The sequence below is a fragment of the Bombina bombina genome, chromosome 8, assembly GCF_027579735.1.
Source record: "Bombina bombina isolate aBomBom1 chromosome 8, aBomBom1.pri, whole genome shotgun sequence".
In the NCBI taxonomy this organism is placed as follows: Eukaryota; Metazoa; Chordata; class Amphibia; order Anura; family Bombinatoridae; genus Bombina; species Bombina bombina.
Window position 1 is genome coordinate 255,111,093 of NC_069506.1, and position 20,695 is coordinate 255,131,787.

Sequence of the window (20,695 nt, forward strand, 5' to 3'; positions counted from 1 at the left end):
AGTGTATCACTTATTGCAGCAATATTTAAATCAGTCTATGCCCAGGTGAGACACAATACACAGCGACTTTATGGTATAATCACTTTATGCTCGAACATACATATTATATATCGTATTTCCGTAGTAAGCCAGCAGGCATTAAGAGGATATAATTAACTTCTTATATTTCTAAATAGTGATAAGGGTCCAAAGACCGACAGTTCTTAAACATTAGCTGTGTGCCATTTGCTAGCCCGTGCTATAAGTTTATGATTACTTAGTTAAGCTAATTTCTGGTAGACGTATGCACTTTATTTATCGCTAACATGACTGTTCTCCATTTGTAATTCTTTATTGAGTACAGACCTAAAGGAGATTTATCAGTAAAAGTAGGTTATGTGCTTAGTTACCTAACTTTGGATATTACCCTTGACATGTTTTCCAGTACTTTGTACTACAATAGATCCTGCCCGTTAATATGTTTCTTACTCTAGGAAGTTATCTACTTTGTATGTATTGGTGCTTCTCTCACATATGTGTTGAAGTTTGTATGCATTCTTACAAATAGTTCTGAAGCAACCACTAACATGAGTATTAATGTTTATATGGACTCCACTGTGTATAATGTATTTATGTCTGGTATTTGCTAAGTGTACGTCATAATTAAAATAGTTATTCTCTATGGCACAGATCAGCAGACGTGGGAAACAATATTACTAGTTTGATATCCACCCCTGAGCCCCCCTTCTATGTGGTAAGGAATGAGTAACTTTTCCTCCGCATTAATTTTCTAGCAGAGTTTCGTAGTCTCTGCCTAGTTCGAAGAGTCTGGTTAAAGTCTTCTCCCATATATATATATATATATAACGAAAGACTCTTCGGGCCCTAAACTTAAAAGAAATATTGTGGTGTTTATACCTACAGTATGTTCACTAATATTTATAGTCAGGATGTCTGCTTAACTTTACTATGCTTATCTTGATTCCTGACGCCTGACTAGAACTGATAGTTATATTAGAGTAACTTTCATTACAGAATGTCTCTTGTTATTACCCTATTATACTTGCATTGGTACCTGAAGACTGTCTGGATATAACACTTGAATCAGATTACTGTATACGCTGTTAACTGACGCTACCGATGATTGATCTCTGTGTCATCCAAGATCTTTAAAGAGTGTGTTCTCACCAGTGGAGCTGGATGTCTTTGATGACACAACAAACTTTTACATTTTTTAATGAGGAACAAAAAAGTTTGGCTGCTAGGATTACTGTGTATCTTATTATCATGGTGGTGTGTTTACTCTGTTGACAATTTTTGAGATACCGTTTGTATCTTTACTTGCCATGTATGTAACAATGTGTTATACTTCCTCAATAAAAAAAATAAAAAAATGATATCATAATGTGATTCCACCTTGTGATATTACCCTTCATAAAAAAATGAGGATTTTCTACTCACGTGGAACAGAGCTACCTTAAGCTCTATGTGATGCACACGCCTACTTTATCCTTTATACAGGAACTTAATACGCAAGCCTTGTGATAAGTGCCAGTGACGTCAGGGGCGGGGTTAAGCCTCACTGTTTTGAGATAGCGGTTGCTGAGGCGGAATTCATATCTTTCTATCCACTTCCATACGTAGTATAGGACAACTCTGGACAGTGTATGTTAACTGTTCCTTATTAGGTCCCTGACATATATTCATCAGAAATTATATATAAAAGCTTCACACTTGCAGACGCAGCAACATTATCCACCTCATGGCGTGAGTCTCATACTAAATTAATAAACAGAACATATATTACCCCTAGTAAGAAAGCGAAATGGGACCACTCTGAGGCTTTATGTCATAAATGTAAAGCTCTTAATGTTGATCTGAGCCATTGCTTTTGGAGCTGCCCCAAAATTAGGAAATTCTGGTACAAGACAAATGACTGGCTAAATAAAATTAATCATATACACTTTCAATTTAAGTTAGAATACATAATGTTCTTTATAGAGGGACACAAAATAGGTACACATAAACATATATGTCAATTAAACTCGGCAATAATGGTCGGTAGACTACTGATATTGAAATACTGGAAATCTAGTAAAGCCCCAACTTTATCAGAATTCATTCAAAAACTGAAAAACCTACTGATTATGGAACAAATGGACACATCAATAAACTCAGAAACACAAGTCAATCGTTTTATACTGAAATGGTGGAACGTAATTTCTAACTTTCCAAAGGAAATACAACTACAACTGATTTCGCCCCTTCGAGGGTCAGTGTCAATGGAGCTTATTATTGCTAATAAACAACTCTCAGATGATAGAGCCTAGGTCTGACCGGTACGTGATGAAGGGTGCGGACGATGCGGAGTTGGGATGGGTGGGGAGATGCGGGCGGGGGCGAGAGAGAGCAAGCGAATTTCAGCCCTTGGTTGTTATTTTAATCTGTTTTGTTTAAAAATAATAAAGTTCTTTTGAATAACCTACAGTGGTGAAAGACTATGAATAAGTAACTAAAATAAGTTCTATGGTTGAATTCTGTATTATTGGTAATTTAGGAATTTCAAAATAAAACAATAGAATCAGTGGTAGAATATCCCCATATGGTGAACAACACGATATGAATAGTAAAATACAAGAAAGCTATACATTATGCTTATATTATTATTAAGACGTAAATGTCCTTGTTTGTATTGCTCATGACGGAGGGGATTGTCCTCTATTCTGAGCTCTTTTGACCAATGTTATGGACAATAATCGATCATATGGACTTTGTTTTTGAAAGGTGGGACTAATAATCTTGATCTGATTTGATTTGATCTGATTTTATTTCAATTTTTGGTTACTGTGTTCTGAGTTATGTATCCACCTTCTTGTATTGATATACAGCATGATTTGATTCTTCTTTTTTTTTGTTTGTCCAATAACTCAATAAAGAAATTTAAACCAAAAAAAAAAAAAAAAAAAAAGGTCCCTGACATATATTATTTGAGACTGTGCACTTGGTGTTTACAATGTATATTTTATGCTTTAAATAAATATTTATACACCAGTTCATCGTGGAGAATACTGTTTGCGCATCACATAGAGCTCTATTCCACATGAATAGAAAATCCTCAGTTGTATGTATTGGGATATCACAAGGTAGAATCACACTACGAAATAAATTTTGTTTTTGAGGTATCAAGTTCGTTGGAACACTACATCTGAACACATTATATCAACATATCCTTTACGGAATATTGAATTACTTGGAAAATTATAATTTTGTGTATACATGTTACGGGTAAAGTCAGGAATCCAGGTAATCCTAGGATTACCCGGGTAAAACAGACATTACCCAAGTGGCTGTGGGTAAAGCATTATGTAATGTAATCCCTCCCATCTACACTATTTATTTTGCCTCAGCCTGAGAGGTTCAAGGAAGGAACCCCACCAATCCTGTGGCATCCACCCCAAGTGAACCTTTGAACCCCCCCAGGGCAGAGGCAAAAAAGATAGTGAAGATGGGGAATTACAGTGCATTGTATATATATATATATATATATCTTTAATGCAGTGACTAGATGTACTCTGAGGAGATTTAGGATGTTACATCGGGCTTTACCCACAGCCGCTTGGGTAATGTCCGTTTACCTGGGTATTGCTAGGATTACCCAATATCTGACTTTACCCGCAACATATATATATATATATATATATATATATATCATATATTTCACATTTATCTTTATTGTGAGTTTTATGCACATTTATTTTAATCTTGAATTTTAGCCAATAAGTGCTGGTTCTTGGGTAACCATATTCATTTTCCATGGAAGTATGAACGAGCACTGTCTGGCTTTTGTGGAAGATTTAAAAAGCTGATATAAGAAGTGGCATGCTGGGGGTTTATAAACAGGCAAACTTAGAGGTTATAAAGTATTTTAATATAACAATGTTGGTTATGCAAAGATGGGGAATGTGTAGTAAAAGCATTATTTATCTCTTTAAACAATAAAAAATAAAATAAAGAAGACTGTCCCTTTAATACCAAAGGCTCACAGGGAAACTACGGAATAAAAATGCTTTTTAAAGGGACAGTAAACACCTTGAGTTTTTTTATATAAAATGTTTAGTTATGCATAGTTAAAACAACTTTGCAATATATTTTCATTATTTATTTGGCCCCTTTTCATGTAATTTAGATCTGAAAATAGAGTCATTTCTAATGCTCAGAACTTGAAAAGCATCCAGCTGACTTCTCAAGGCTAACTCTGCTAGACCTCTGTCCCTAATCGGCTTTAACTGTTAACAACTGCAAAATAGATGCACTTTATACTAACTTTATGACCGTGACTAGCTTGGTTGTCTGAAGACTAAAGCCCAGATTAGCTCCTCCAAATAAGGCAAATGGTGGGTGGAGATTGGCTATAATTGCAGAAAAAATTATGTTAATTTGTTTTTAAAAAGTTAAGACTTGGCTGATATGTTATTCTTTAGCAGCACAACAGAAATGTCTTGTAATTACAAGGGGTTTACTGTCCTTAAGTATACTTAGGGGCTTAAAGTTAAGGTCAATTTGGATGAATTAGTGCCTGATTTTTAATAAACCTATTAAAAACAAGGGCACTTTAATTCATAAAAATTTACATTTCACTTGTTTTCTTCAAAAACTTACCTTTTAATCCTGAATGCTGCTCCAGTGATTCCCCCGACCGTCGGAAGCCTCTTCTTACGTCAGAAATTACGAATCCGGCTTCCTCCAAACACGGCTTTCCCCCCTGGGGGGATCATGGCCTGATGCAACGCAGTGATTGGAGGAAACCGGATTTGTCATTTTGGACCTGCGAAGAGGGCTTGCGACAGGCGGAGGAAGCGCTGCAGCGGCTGACAGGATTAAAAGGTAAATTTTTTAAGAAAAGGAGTGAAATGTCAATTTTGATGAAATAAAGTGCCCTTGTTTTTAATAGGTTTATAAAAACTGGGCACTAATTCATCCAAATTGACCTTCACTTTAATAAAGTTGAGGCTGAAAGCATTTTGTTTTACAAAAAGAGCAACACTAGTCATGGGGCTTGATGATAAAAACTTTGCAAGCTTAAAACTACTTTTTGTCGCCTACTCTCGCAGGGCTGCCATGGTGGAATGATCGAAAAAAGGGGCAGTCCCTGCGAGTGGCAAGATGGCTTCTATAATATTAAAAGTAATGGAGCTTGCTGGATAGGGACGCTTCTTTGCTTAGTGCGAAGTTAGCAGGGGGAGCACTTTAAAATCACAGTACGCTGCTTACTGTATATAGCATCTTACATTTGCCTATATTTTAGTATGCATTTGTTTTTCTATTGGGGTTATAAGTGTTTGTAATAACAATAAATAAACATACTATGAAAGTGTCAAAATTTTGCATGCATTAACCCCTTACCAAACAGTGCCGTACCCTGTACGACGCTGGTCATAATGCGCTTAAGAACCATTGACATACCCTGTACGTCGCTGCAGTCCTGGGCTTCTCTCTGCAGCAATCTCGCTCAAAATAGCGAGATTGCGTTATTTCTGCATGCCCCACAAGTGCATCGGACAGCGGTGGTGCTGATCGTTGGTGGGTGGGAGCGTAAGGAGGGAGGCGGCCATGCTACAGAAAAAAAAAACCTGCGTCATTGAGGGGGAAGGAGGGAGTAGGGGCAATGAGGGGGTCCTGTTAACAGAAAGGGATCTGGGAGGGGGGGTAGTGTATTGAGGGGGGGGGGGCAGCTACACGTGTCATCGTTTTGCAGTTTCTTATCTCACTGGGGTAAATTGGGGACAGATATGTTGCCTGGTCATGCTTGTGAAAGGTGCCCTGTGCACTTCCAATTCTCAGAACTGGACATCTATACATTTTCAGCGCTAAATTAAAGTTTAGGGGCAAAATCAATAATTAAAGTTTATTGCAAAGTTGTTTCAATATGCGTAAATAAAAAAAATATATTACATTGTGCAGTTGTTTCGTGTCAGTTTTAGTAAACAAAAAGTAAAACTAAATTGATCCTAAGCAGCAAGTTGCGTTCTCTTCCCACTGCACCAAACTCTGAACTTGGAATAGAGCCAGGTATTACCAGGGCAGGGCTTACCTGGACCAAACCATACGCATAAGGAAGGGGTAGATATACCTACAACGATAACAGAGTTAGCTTGTCAGATAACACAACCTGAACTTAGATTTAGAAACATAAAAATGATCTCCCGCCTACAAGTCAGAGAAAAACTTCCAGTGATACCAGAGCAGACACACCCCTGTTCAGTTGAGCAGCAGGTGGTACGCTCTGCAGTACCTGAGGGTGGCGGCTGGGCTCACAGATAGCAGCGGGCTCGCTAAGTTACAGTCATGGCGGGTTTGAGGTTCTTCTCGCCCATTTGTTACCTGCTCTTTCTCTCAGGTAAGGTCACTTGCTGTGTTACGTAAAAACGAGATCGGAGTCCGTGAGAATTTGGGGTGTTTGATGGTGATACTAATAGATACACTTACATTGTGGATACGTTACAATTTACGTGTGCAGGCATTGTAATGGTTAAATAATTTAAAATGGCGTAAGGAGTTAAGATGGTGCCATGCACCTGCATTTCCTGGATTACTTCTAAAAGTTCGCGAACTTTCTGAGGGAAGCTTAATTTTTTTTAGCTTCGTTAAAAAAAACCCAATAATTCTTAAGTAAGGAAAAAGTTTCTATCTCCTAAACCTATCTATAGTGAATGAGCTCTTAGGGACATCATAGGACTTTAACCCCTTAATAGAGGTAGAGGTCTTTGAAATATTAGTGAATCTAGTACGTGTGTTGTTTATAATGTGACAAGTTTCGTCTGTGTCTGCTCTCAGTCATGGGTGGCTGGGGATTTCTGCAATGCGGGCGGGGGCACACAGGAGAGTTGGATGCCCTAGGGGGTGTAATCATGGCAGCAGTGAAACTACAAAACAAAGTAGGAAGGTGGAGCACTTCCTGGGACACTGCACCTGGTACTTGCGCTTCATGTATGTCTTCCCATATTGAGAGAGTACATCCTGTGATCTCTTCGGTTACACACCTCCAGAGTTAACATTCTGATGTTTCTGCTCCTTTTCTTTTATTATGATACATCCTGGCTCTCTAGTTAGTGGTACAATGATACTATTGAGGCCTTTGGAAAATAGTTCCTATAACTCTATCTTTTTAATGGAATGGTTGCAGAGAGAATTTAGTGATGTGTTAAAAGGGACAGTCTACCATAGAATTGTTATAGTTGTAAAAGATAGATAATACCTTTATTACCCATTCCCTAGTTTTGCATAACCAATACTGTTATATTAATACACTTTTTACCTCTGTGATTACCTTGTATCTAGGAACCTTCTTCCAGCCCCCTGATCACATGACTGTGACTGTTTATTATCTATTGTCTTAAATTTAGCATTGTGTTGTGCTAGATCTTAAATAACCCCCTGTGCCTGAACACAGTGCTATCTATATAGCCCACGTGTACTTTCTGTCTCTTTGTGTTGAAAAGAGATTTAAAAAGCATGTGATAAGAGGCAGCCCTCAAAGGCTTAGAAATTAGCATATGAGCCTACCTATGTTTAGTTTAAACTAAGAATACCAAGAGAAAAAAGCAAATTTGATGATAAAAGTAAGTCCTATCTGAATAATGAAAGTTTAATTTATACTAGACTGTCCCTTTAAGGTTAAGGTATGGAGGCAATAAAAATGAAAGCAGGATTGGTTTCTAAAGTTGCCAGACTTTACCTTCTTAAAAGTAAACATCACCTAACCAAAAATAAAGACATAATATTAAAACTAAGATTAGTGGTGTTTAGGTGTCTGGTGTGATGTATCTAATACTTGCTTGCTTTAAAGGGACATGAAACACTTTGAGATGGTAATATAAAATGATATATTGCATATATAAAACAACTCTGCAATATACTTTCATTATTTATTTTGTCCTCTTTGCCTGTAATTCCATTCTGAAATTGTGAGCTTTTCAGTTCCTGTTAGAATTGGAAGTGCAGCACACTGTTAAATCCAGCACAACCATTGGCTGCACACTCTAGTGACCTATTTATAACTGTCTCTAATTGGCCACAGCAGAGAAGGTAACACAAGTTACAACATGGCAGCTCCCAGTGTTTTATAGACACTAAAACTTTACACTTATTTTGTCACTTTTTAAACAACTAATGAAACTTTAAAAAATACACCTACATGTTACTCATGGACTAATCTTTTCTTTGAATGCATCATTCTATCTAGCATGTATTTAGTGTTTAATGTCCCTGTAATGCTGGTGGGCTGCTATATTAAAAGCAAAATCTACAGTATTTTGTAACTGTTCACACACAATTGCCGCAGACACCAAATTCTTGTCAACTGGTCTAATACTGAATTAAAGGGACATGAAACCACAACAAGGAAGTTGATTTCTTATTCAAGCTGTTTCTTATTCGTGGAAGTTGGTTTCTTATTAAAAAAATTTTGTCAGACTGCTTTAAATTGACTTTAAAATAAAAATATAGGTTTTATTTAAGTAACAATATGATTCCTATAATGTAGTTACACAGACGTTAATTTATACAACAATTGGATATACAAACTGGAAAAAAGGCATATGTTGGCACTAATACAAATATTACAATTTTGAATAAGTAACTGATATTTTCAAAGGGTTAATGACCATTGGGCCACTGATTTTATTAATATATGTAGGGTAGATCCCCCCGCCCCCGCAATGACATGCAATTGGTTTTAGCCTGGCCCAATGGTGTTATTGGCACAGAAATTGATGCCAACCCTGGCATATGTGCTGCAATTCTAATTTTTTAATAAGTAACTGATATTTTCAAAGGGTTAATAACCATTGGGCCACTGATTTCACTATGAATATACACAGGGTAGATAACTCTCCATGACATGCAATTGTTTTTAGCCTGGCCCAATGGTGTTTTGGGCACAGAAATTGATGCCAACCCTGGCATAGGTGCTGTAATTCCCATTTTTTAATAAGTAACTGATATTTTCAAAAGGTTAATAACCATTGGCCCACTGATTTTACTATGAATATATATAGGGCAGATCCCCCTACATGACATGAAATTGTTTTTAGCCTGGCCCAATGGTCATTAACTCTTTGAAAATATCAGTTACTTATTCAAAAATGGGAATTGCAGCACATATGCCAGGGTTGGCATCAATTGCTGTGCCCAAAACACCATTGGGCCAGGCTAAAAACAATTGCATGTCATGGAGGGTGATCTACCCTGTATATATTCATAGTGAAATCATTGGGTCAATGGTCATTAACCCTTTGAAAATACCAGTTACTTATTAAAAAATGGGAATTAGAGCATATATGCCAGGGTTGGCATCAATTTCTGTGCCCAAAACACCATTGGCCAGGCTAAAAAAGTTGCTTGTCATGGAGTGGAATCTACCCTACATATATTAACAGTAAAATCAGTGGCCCAATGGTCATTAAAGGGACAGTATACACTCATTTTCATATAACTGCATGTAATAGACACTACTATAAAGAATAAGATGCACAGATACTGATATAAAAATCCAGTAGAAAACTGTTTAAAAACTTATTTAGAAGCTCTCAGTTTAGCTCTGTTGAGGTAGCTGGAAAGCCCACTGCAAGTGGGAAATAAGACACTCCCCTCTCCCCCTTCTTTTGCATATGAAAAGACCCTTTACACAAACAGGAGCAAGCTGGAGAAGGTAGTTGACAGTATTCTCATAAAACTTTGGGGCTTGGTTAGGAATCTGAAAATCAGAGCAATGTTATTTAAAAATAAGCAAAACTATACATTTAAAAAAAAAAAAAAAAAAACTTTATGGGCTATATAAATAGATCATCTACAAAACATTTATGCAAAGAAAAAATGAGTGTATAATATCCCTTTAACCCTTTGAAAATATCAGTTACTTATTCAAAAATGGTAATTACAGCACCTATGCCAGTGTTGGCATCAATTTCTGTGCCCAAAACACCATTGGGCCAGGCTAAAACCAATTGCATGTCATGGAGGGGGATCTACCCTGTATATATTCATAGTGAAATCAGTGGCCCAATGGTTATTAACCCTTTGAAAGTATCAGTTACTTATTAAAAAATGAGAATTACAGCACCTATGCCAGGGTTGGCATTAATTTCTGTGCCCAAAACACCATTGGGCCAGACTAAAAACAATTGCATGTCATAGAGGGGGATCTACCCTACATATATTAACAGTAAACTCAGTGGCCCAATGGTCATTAACCCTTTGAAAATATCAGTTACTTATTCAAAATTGTAATATTTGTATTGGTGCCAACGTATACCCTTTTTTTTTTTTCCCAGTTTTTATATCCAATTGTTGTATAAAGGGAATTCACCTCTGTGTTACTACATTATTTGAATCATATTATTTAAATAAAACCTATATTTTTATTTTAAAGTCAATTTAAAGCAGTCTGACAAATTTTTTTTAATAAGAAACCAACTTCCATGAATAAGAAACAGAATTTCACGAATAAGAAATGGCTTGAATAAGAAACCAACATCCTTTTCGTCATGAAACCCCACATTTTTCTTTAGTGACAGGGCATATACTTTTTGAAAGTCTCTAATTCTATTATTAAATTTGTTCTTTTTCATGGTATTCTTTGATGAAGAGCATACCTAGGTGTAGGTAGTGTGTCTAAAGCACTACATGGCAGCAAAAACTCTTGCAAATGTTATATTGTTAAAAGTATTCTTCCAAAGCTGCTGTGCTCCAGTGCACACTTCTAAGCCTATCGTCTTTTCAACAATGGATAAAGAGAGAACAAAGTCAATTTGATAATAGTCTGTTGGAAACCTTAAAGTGAAAGTAAATCCTAGCATTTTACAAACGCTAGGATTTACTATTGAAACAAATAAAGGGGACTTTCATTCATGTAGTATAAGATACTTCATGTAGAAAGCTCTTTTATTTTATTCAACCGATCGCCGCTCTTAGCTCCTACAGCAGCGCATGTCTAAAAAAAAAATTGGCTAAGTAACTGCAAAATGGGACTCCGGTCTCACTTTGATGCTGGTGTATCTATGGCAGAATCAGCATTCTCTGAGTGTTGGTTAGGAGTCCAACAGGAAGCCCCATTATTATAGAAGGCTTACTTCGTATCTAAATCTTATCCGATATCGATTTTAGGGCAGTTGTCACTGGAGCTCTGAAGATATGCGACCATTCATGTGTGCTGCTGGCTCCGCCCCCGTCTTGAAATATTTTAATGAATTAAAGTGTCCCTGTTTTTTATAAATAGTTTTATATACTGTGTATTGAAATACTAAAGTTTACAATCACTTTAAGTCTAAACAAAAAGCAGAATAAACCACTCAGGCCAGGGCTCGACATACCCATTAGCTAGGGAGTCACTTGCTCCTAACTTTTTGGGTTATTCTCCATATATAAACAAATACAACTATCTGGCTTCTAAAAATATAACTATTTAGTAACTATTCTACCTAGTTAAAATAAATACAAACTTGCCTGTAAAATAAAAATAAACCCTAAGTTAGCTACAATGTAACTATTAGTTATATTGTAGCTAGCTTAGGGTTTATTTTATAGGTAAGTATTTAGTTTTAAATAGGTTTAGTGAATTGTAGTAATTTTCTTTAGATTTATTTAAATTATATTTGTTAGGGTTAGACTTAGATTTAGGGGTTAATACATTTAATATAGTGACTGCGACGTTGGGGACGGCAGATTAGGGGTTAATAAGTATAATGTAGGTGGCGGCGATGTTAGGGGCGGCAGCTTAGGGGTTAATAATTAACTGCGAGGCGGGAGTGCAGCGGTTTAGGGGTTAATATGTATATTATAGTGGCGGCGCTGTCCAGAGCGGCAGATTAGGGTTAAAAATGTTATTATAGTGTTTGCGATGCGGGGGGGGGCTTCAGTTTAGGGGTTAATAGGTAGTTTATGGGTGTTAGTGTACTTTGTAGCACTTTAGTTATGAGTTTTATGCTACGGCGTTGTAGTGTAAAACTCATAACTACTGACTTTAGAATGCGTTACGGATCTTGGAGGTAGAGGGTGTACCGCTCACTTTTTGGCCTCCCAGGACAGACTCGTAATACCAGCGCTATGGAAGTCCCATAGAAAAAAGGGTTTACGTAAATCGTTTTGCGGTAAGGCCAAAGAAGTGTGCGGTGCCCCTAAACCTGCAAGACTCATAATAGCAGCGGTAGTGAAAAAGCAGCGTTAGGACCTGTTAACGCTGCTTTTTCATCTTAACGCAAAACTCGTAATCTAGCCGATAGTTTAGGAACCTTACCTTAACAGGCCTTTATAAGGAAAGAACTGTCAATATTGTATATGAGAATTCATCTGACACTCCAGTATTAATTACCATTGAGCTGTCCAGCTGTTACACTGGATATTATAACCAACTATTTTAAAGACCTTTTTATTTTGTAGTTTGACCTGACACCGGTGTCTACATTTTAAGTTTGTAAGCACTCACAGTTGCATTTATTAAATATATTTGTACACACTATTTTTATATAGTGTTTTAATTCTGTCCATTATATAGTGTTTTTAGCATTCTATTAGTTGTGTTAATAGCCATTATTTCCAGATTGCCGTAGGCGCCCCCTTCCTACCCTGCCACACATTCTATTATTAGTTGCACTCGTGAGAACAACCAGTAAGGGAGGCCATATCTGGAACGATTAGTTCTTTTTACAATCACTTTTATAGTCCACATTTTCCTAGGAAATGTTTCAGCTCCATTTGTTACCATCTTCTTATGTTCTGATATTTGTTTTGCTATGAACAAAATATAATTTGAAACAAAACAATCTCATAATTACTTAGTCCACCTATGATAGTCTCGCAAGTTAAAATACTGTTAACTATTAAAAAAGAAACAGGTGTTAACATATTTTATGTATTTAATGTTGCCATTATTTTCTTTTTTTAGGGTCCTCCACTGGAATACAAGTTACTGTAAACAATCCATTTAATGTGGTAATCTTATTCCAGCCGGTTACTCTGCAGTGCAATTATGTTACTAGTTCTTTACAACCACCTATCGTTCAATGGAAATACAAATCTTTCTGTAGAGACCGCATTGCAGATGCATTTAATCCAACTGGTCAAGATACTCAAATAAATGCTCAGTTACAACAGAATAATCCTGGCTATAACCCATATGTGGAGTGTCAAGATAGTGCAAGAACAGTGAGAATGGTGGCCACTAAGCAAGGCAACACTGTTACTTTGGGGGATCATTACCAAGGACGCCAAATCACCATAACGAACAGTAAGTGATATTTTAGTATTCTAAATCAAACGCTGAAAGCCACAGTAACTTTTCAACTGTTAAAATCAAATGTACTCATAGGTCCTCTGTTTTTTAGTTTTCATTGGTAAACTTGAATATATTAAAAATTAAACGTTCATGATTCAGATAGACTTTCACTGCCCTCAAATTGTCTCCTCTAAATTACTCCTGTATTGGTTGCCCAAAGTAAATCCAGGGCCTATACAAGACTAAAATGACATAAAAGTGCAAACAAAATAATATTGTAATGTGTTGGAGCAATTTATTGTTGCACAATTGCTTGTATATAACTGTTGATAGCGGCAGTGTGCTACTGGGATCTAGCTGAGCCAATAATGAGTCATTTGGCCATAGTCACCAGTTAGCTCTTAGTAGTGCATTGCTGTACCGGAGTCTACCAAGATATGCTTTTTAACTTTTTTTAGTTGAATTTCCTTTTAATAATTGGGAGCAACCATTGAAGAGCAGTGGAAGGAGCCAGAGGCAGCCACATATTAGGCACTTTGAAATTAGTATAGGCGTTTTCAAATATTTTTGTTATTTATCATTAAACAATGTTATTTAATTAAAAGTGTTAAGGACACATTTTATGTTAATTTAAAGGGACGTTGTAGTATTAAAATGACTTGCTCTGCATTGTTAAAGCCTGTGATTTTAGCACTACTGACCCTTACAAGTCCGTGTTTACCCTCATTAAGGGTTAAATACATAGTTAAAGTACTACTCAGAAGCCACAGAGAACTGCTGGTCCCGCACAGCTACTGAGCCTATCTGCAGCAACAGTTGCACATCTGTGTTTTGTGACTACTGTTCAAACAGCACTGTTATAATTTTCTGGTACAGGTACATATTCCAAAATTCAGAAATCCAAACTTTTTCATTTAATTTTTTTTTTTTCTTCTCAAAATAAAATTATAAAAAATTACCATTATCCCCTGCCAATAAGTCTCACTCTTCTTTGCCTGTATATTTGCTTTTCATGTTCTAAAATGCAAATCGTTACTGAAAACACAACTATTATAAATATCTTTTGTGATAACCGTACTGAGCTGTCCCATTTTACAGGTGCAAATATGCAAACATTCCAAAATCCAAACCTTTTCCAGTCCCAAGCAGTTTGTAATAAAGTGTGTTGTATCTGTTTTTTTTTTTGTTTTTTTCTTCATATGTAATGAACAAAGTGTATTTATATCTTATTTAGATGCAGATCTCAGCATTGACCGGACCTTATGGGGTGATAGTGGAGTCTACTATTGCTCTGTTATATCATCACAGGATCTTACAGGAAACAACGAGGCTTATGCAGAACTTTTGGTCTTGGGTAATGTGTTTTTTATTTTTTCTTCTCTCTATTTTAAAATTTGTTTGGTAGTTTCATCTTCACTTCTTCACTTTACACTTCAAATTAACTGGCACTTAATTAAAATTGTAAATATTTTGCAGCTTCTTTAGAACTGCATCTTATGCAGGGAGCGAAAGGCATTTTTTTGTTTTATGGTTGCGTGTGTTGTTCGAGAAGCCTTGCACTCACTGCTTATGAGATGGTCCGGAAACCTTATTTCAATAAATATTTGTTTAAAATGTTGATTATATACATACAGAGAGAAGCGCACTCACAGGAACAAACAACCAGCTCAATACCATTGTTATCCTGTTCTATGGAGATTTACCACAAGGGCGCAGCTTCTTTTAGCACAGTAATGCTTTTAACAGAGTAGAACTTTCCTGTAGTATATCAGTCTGATTCCGCCTATTACGGTCAGTCCAGCGCTGAAGTACCAGGCAATTGCTCTCTGAACAAGGAACACAGCAACCCCAGACAATTGTTTCGGCCTTCATTGAGCCTCGTCAGTGAGGTGTAACCATATTCCTCTAAGCACACAAAAGCAAGAAGTCCACGTCTGGTTGTCCCTTTTGGCCATAGGGAGACTAAATACATACAGAGAGACACGCACTTACAGGAACGGACAACCTGCCCGATACCATTGCATCGGGCAGGTTGTCCTGCCTGTTCTATGGCTATTTACCACCTGGGTGCAGCTTCTTTTTAGCACAGATCTCCCTATGGGTGATGGGGGGAAACCAGACGTGGACTCCTTGCCCAATGTGCTCAGAGGAATGTGGCTGCACCTCACTGATGAGGCCCATTGGAGGCCGAAACGATCGTCCTGGGGTTGTCATGTTCCTTGTTCAGAGGAGAATTGCCTGGTATTTTGGGGTTGAACTGACCTAACTTGGCGGGATCAGACTGATATACTTCAGGAAAGTTTTCCTCTGTAAAACATACACTGGTCTAAAAGAAGCTGCTCCTGGGTGGTAAATTGCCATAGAACTACCTGATGAGTTGTTGCTCATTCCTGGTAGAGCGCTTCAGTGCTCATATGAAAATGTTGATTATACGCTGCTCTTTTGGTACACCCTCTGGTTTTGGAGACCCTGGTTGATGCTCCTAGGAATAGTTAGTGAATCTCTGTTTTTTTATTTTTTATACTGTGTTTATATTCGTGTTATTAATCCCACACTTAATTATTTGTGTGTAATAATAATCCGTATAATTGAGCCCCTTTGTGACAGCCTCCATAAAATAAATAAATATATTGCTGCAACTAACTATTAATCAGCTGATTTTATTTTTTCAGTTAATCGGATAAAAAAAAAAAAATTCAATATAATTTCTTAAAATCCACAAACTGAGTGTTACAAATATAAACTTCAGGTTAAAACTTTACAATAACACAACTTTGCCCACTTTTTAAGCAGCAGAACACTTTTTATTATTAAGCAAAACAAAACCACAAACTGTTTGAAAGAGGTAGACTATCACTGTTTTATAACATTCTGATATTCACTCTACCAGAAACTTTGCATTAAAAATGACATGTCCACATGCTCCTAGCTAAGGCTTACTCTCCTTTTGCTATATTGCCTGCAGCAGAGAAGAGGCACTCAGATGGTGTTGAGGTGCCTTAAATGCATAAGTAAGATTTTACTAAATTGGGATATTTTATTTTTTCTCTCCACCAATGCAAATGGTTTTTCTCCTTGGTAAGGGGCTTCTCAATAAAGTAAGCCTGGACTTCATTCTAACATAAAAATATCTTAAAGGGACATAATACTCCTATGCTAAATCACTTGAAACTAATGCAGTATAACTGTAAAAAGCTGACAGGAAAATATCACCTGAGCATCTCTATGTAAAAAAGATATTTTACCTCACAATTTCATCAGCTCAGCAGAGTAAGTTATACTTCAGGTGCTGTCAAGCTGCAGGTAAAAAAATAAATTTAAAAAAATGAAGAAATGAGCAGCAGCCAATCGGCATCAGCAGTGCTGAGGTCATGAACTCTTTTACTGTGATCTCATGGGATTTAATAGTAAACTTCCTTAAACTGAATAGGGAAATGAGTATGCACGAAGCTCACTCCCTTGCCTGACCCAGGACAGATATATTGATTTGCTGCTTAAAGTCCTTTGCAATGGGGTTTGAATACTTAGGACATTTTGAGGTAAAATATCTTTCTTTTTTTACATAGAGATGTTCAGGTGATATTTTACAGCTATGCTGCAGCACTTTCAAGTGTTTCAACATTTGGGTATCATGGCCCTTTAACTATCTATATGCAATGGTAAATAACCAGCTATAACGTTAGGGGGAAAAATATCTAAAAAATATCTAGTCCACTCCTAAAGGGACATGAAACCCAACATTTTGATTCAGAGAAACAATATAATTTCTCTTACAAGGTGTATCCAGTCCACAGATTCATCCTTACTTGTGGGATATTCTCATTCCCTACAGGAAGTGGCAAAGAGAGCACACAGCAGAGCTGTCCATATAGCTCCCCCTCAGGCTTCACCCCCCCAGTCATTCTCTTTGCCGCTCTAACAAGTAGCATCTCCACGGGAAGGTAAAGTGAATGTGGTGTTAGATTTGTAGTTTTTATTTCTTCAATCAAGAGTTTGTTATTTTTAAAATAGTGCCAGTTTGTACTATTTACTCTGTGGCAGAAAGTGATGAAGATTTCTGCTGTAACTAAAATCCATTGCTGTTCCCACACAGGACTGGGGAGTACCAGAAAACTTCAGTTGGGGGGAACAGTTTGCAGGCTTAACTGCTATAAGGTATGTTTCAGTCATTTTATTCTAGTCAAGACTTAGTAATGCTAGAAGACTGACAAGAATCCCCATGTGGGAAAGGTAAGCCATATTCTGAGACTTAGTATAGAAGGAAGGCTTATTTAAAAGGGCTCAAAACACTGGTGGACACTGTTAAGGGGCAATCGATTATTTTATAACAAAAGTTGATTTTTTTTTTTTGAAGTTTTTATTACATTTGGACCAGAAAACCAGAGATTCTCTTCTCTGATGGTTGTCTCAGGGAATGTGCTTCCGCAGACCGGAGTGGATCATTGTAACGACCGACGCAAGTCTGTTAGGCTGGGGCGCGGTCTGGGGCTCCCTGAAAGCTCAGGGCCTATGGTCTCGGGAAGAGTCTCTTCTCCCGATAAAAATTTTGGAACTGAGAGCGATATTCAACATGCTCCAAGCATGGCCTCAACTAGCGGCGGCCAAATTTGTCAGATTTCAGTCGGACAACATCACGACTGTAGCGTACATCAATCATCAGGGAGGAACAAAGAGCCCCCTAGCGATGAAGGAAGTAACCAAGATCATCAAATGGGCGGAGGATCACTTCTGCCACCTATCTGCAATTCACATCCCAGGAGTAGACAACTGGGAGGCGGATTTTCTAAGTCGCCAGACTTTTCATCCGGGGGAGTGGGAACTCCACCCGGAGGTTTTTGCTCAGCTGACCCAGCTATGGGGCATTCCAGAATTGGATCTGATGGCGTCCCGTCAGAACACCAAACTTCCTCTTTACGGATCCAGGTCCAGGGACCCCAAGGCAGCACTGATAGATGCTCTAGTAGCGCCTTGGTACTTCAATCTGGCTTATGTCTTTCCACCGTTTCCCCTTCTCCCTCGGCTGGTAGCCAGAATCAAACAGGAGAAGGCTTCGGTAATTCTGATAGCGCCTGCGTGGCCACGCAGGACTTGGTATGCAGACCTAGTGGACATGTCATCTATTCCACCTTGGACACTGCCATCGAGGCAGGATCTTCTAATTCAAGGTCCATTCAAGCGTCCAAATCTAGTTTCTCTGCAACTGACTGCTTGGAGATTGAACGCTTAATTCTATCTAAGCGTGGGTTCTCTGAAAGCCTGTCACCAGGAAGATTTACCATAAGATATGGCGGAAATATCTTTGTTGGTGTGAATCCAAGGGTTACTCGTGGAGTAAGATTAGGATTCCCAGGATATTGTCTTTTCTCCAAGAAGGATTGGAGAAAGGTTTATCTGCTAGTTCCTTAAAGGGACAGATATCTGCTCTGTCTATCCTGTTACACAAGCGTCTGGCAGAAGTACCTGACGTTCAAGCGTTTGCACAGGCTTTATTTAGAATTAAGCCTGTCTATAAACTAGTGATGCACCGAAATGGAAATTCTGGACCGAATCCGAAAATCCGGGATGCACTTGGCCGAAAACCGAAACGGTTACCGAAAATGTATTTTTTCAAATTATTTTCAAATTATTTTTTTTTAGTTTTTTTTTTTTTTGCATAATTAGAGCCAATAAAAAAAAGCCCACACTTTTATTGAAAGTAACACACTGAAATTAGACAAAAATATCTTAAAACAATAATATGCTACACAATAATTTTACCAAGAAAAAAAAATAAAAGGCATAAAATGCAATTTTCGGTCAAAATATTTCTGCGACCAAAATTTTGGTGCATCCCTATTTAAAACAATTATAAATATCAATATACTGTATTATTCTTAATTTAGTTCTATGTAACAGAATCATATTTAACAGGTTTTTTTTTTTACTAATTATCCAAATAAAGTATAGTCTTAGAAAACTCATTATATGCAGAACAGTAAGTCAAGTAATAAACTTAAACAGCAGCTCTAGGCTAGCATCAAATTTTAAACATGCTACACAATAATTTTACCGAAAATAACAGGCAAAAAAAACAAAAACCGAAATAGCCAAAAATGCCATTTTCGGCCGAAACTTTCTCTGGCCGAAATTTCGGTGCATCCCTACTATAAACCTGTGGCTCCTCCATGGAGTCTTAATTTAGTTCTTTCAGTTCTTCAAGGGGTTCCGTTTGAACCTTTACATTCCATAGATATTAAGTTATTATCTTGGAAGGTTTTGTTTTTGGTAGCTATTTCTTCTGCTCGAAGAGTTTCAGAATTGTCTGCTTTGCAGTGTAATTCACCCTATCTGGTGTTCCATGCAGATAAGGTTGTTTTGCGTACCAAACCTGGTTTTCTTCCGAAAGTTGTTTCTAATAAGAATATTAACCAGGAAATCATTGTTCCTTCTCTGTGTCCTAATCCAGTTTCTAAGAAGGAACGACTATTACACAATCTTGATGTGGTTCGTGCTTTAAAATTCTATTTAAAAGCAAATAAAGATTTCAGACAAACATCATCCTTGTTTGTTGTCTATTCTGGTAAGAGGAGAGGTCAGAAAGCGACTGCTACCTCTCTTTCCTTCTGGCTGAAAAGCATCATCCGATTGGCTTATGAGACTGCTGGACAGCAGCCTCCTGAACGAATTACAGCTCATTCCACCAGAGCTGTGGCTTCTACATGGGCTTTCAAGAATGAGGCTTCTGTTGAACAGATTTGTAAGGCAGCGACGTGGTCTTCACTGCATACTTTTGCCAAATTTTACAAATTCTATACTTTTTGCTTCTTCGGAGGCTATTTTTGGGAGACAGGTTTTGCAAGCAGTGGTGCCTTCCGTTTAGGTGACCTGTCTTGTTCCCTCCCTTCATCCGTGTCCTAAAGCTTTGGTATTGGTATCCCACAAGTAAGGATGAATCCGTGGACTGGATACACCTTGTAAGAGAAAACAGAATTTATGCTTACCTGATAAATTACTTTCTCTTACGGTGTATCCAGTCCACGGCCCGCCCTGGCATTTAAGTCAGGATTAAATTTTTTTTGTTTAAAACTACAGTCGCCACTGCACCCTATGGTTTCTCCTTTTTCTCCTAACCGTCGGTCGAATGACTGGGGGGCGGAGCCTGAGGGGGAGCTATATGGACAGCTCTGCTGTGTGCTCTCTTTGCCACTTCCTGTAGGGAATGAGAATATCCCACAAGTAAGGATGAATCCGTGGACTGGATACACCGTAAGAGAAAGTAATTTATCAGGTAAGCATAAATTCTGTTTTTAAACAACTTTTCAATTTACTTCTATTAATTTTTGATTCATTCTTTTGGTGTCCTTTTATTGGGAAAAAAACAGCAATGCACTACTGGGAGCTATTTGTATACATTGGTAAGCCTATGATAAGAGGTATATATGTGCAGCCACCAATTAATCGCCAGCT

The 20,695-nt window shown here is 37.5% G+C and overlaps 1 protein-coding gene across 3 annotated transcripts in view; it reads left to right on the forward strand.

The window, feature by feature from the left end:
* Positions 1-6,234: 6,234 nt before the first annotated feature.
* LSR (lipolysis stimulated lipoprotein receptor) overlaps positions 6,235-20,695 on the forward strand; it is a 115,062-nt gene continuing 100,601 nt past the window's right edge. For all 3 annotated transcript variants that reach the window (XM_053691256.1, XM_053691257.1, XM_053691258.1), the window contains exons 1-3: positions 6,235-6,376; positions 12,920-13,261; positions 14,484-14,603. In XM_053691256.1, the coding sequence (XP_053547231.1) occupies positions 6,325-6,376; positions 12,920-13,261; positions 14,484-14,603 (514 nt within the window). In that variant the 5' untranslated portion in view covers positions 6,235-6,324. The remainder of the gene's footprint in view (positions 6,377-12,919; positions 13,262-14,483; positions 14,604-20,695) is intronic.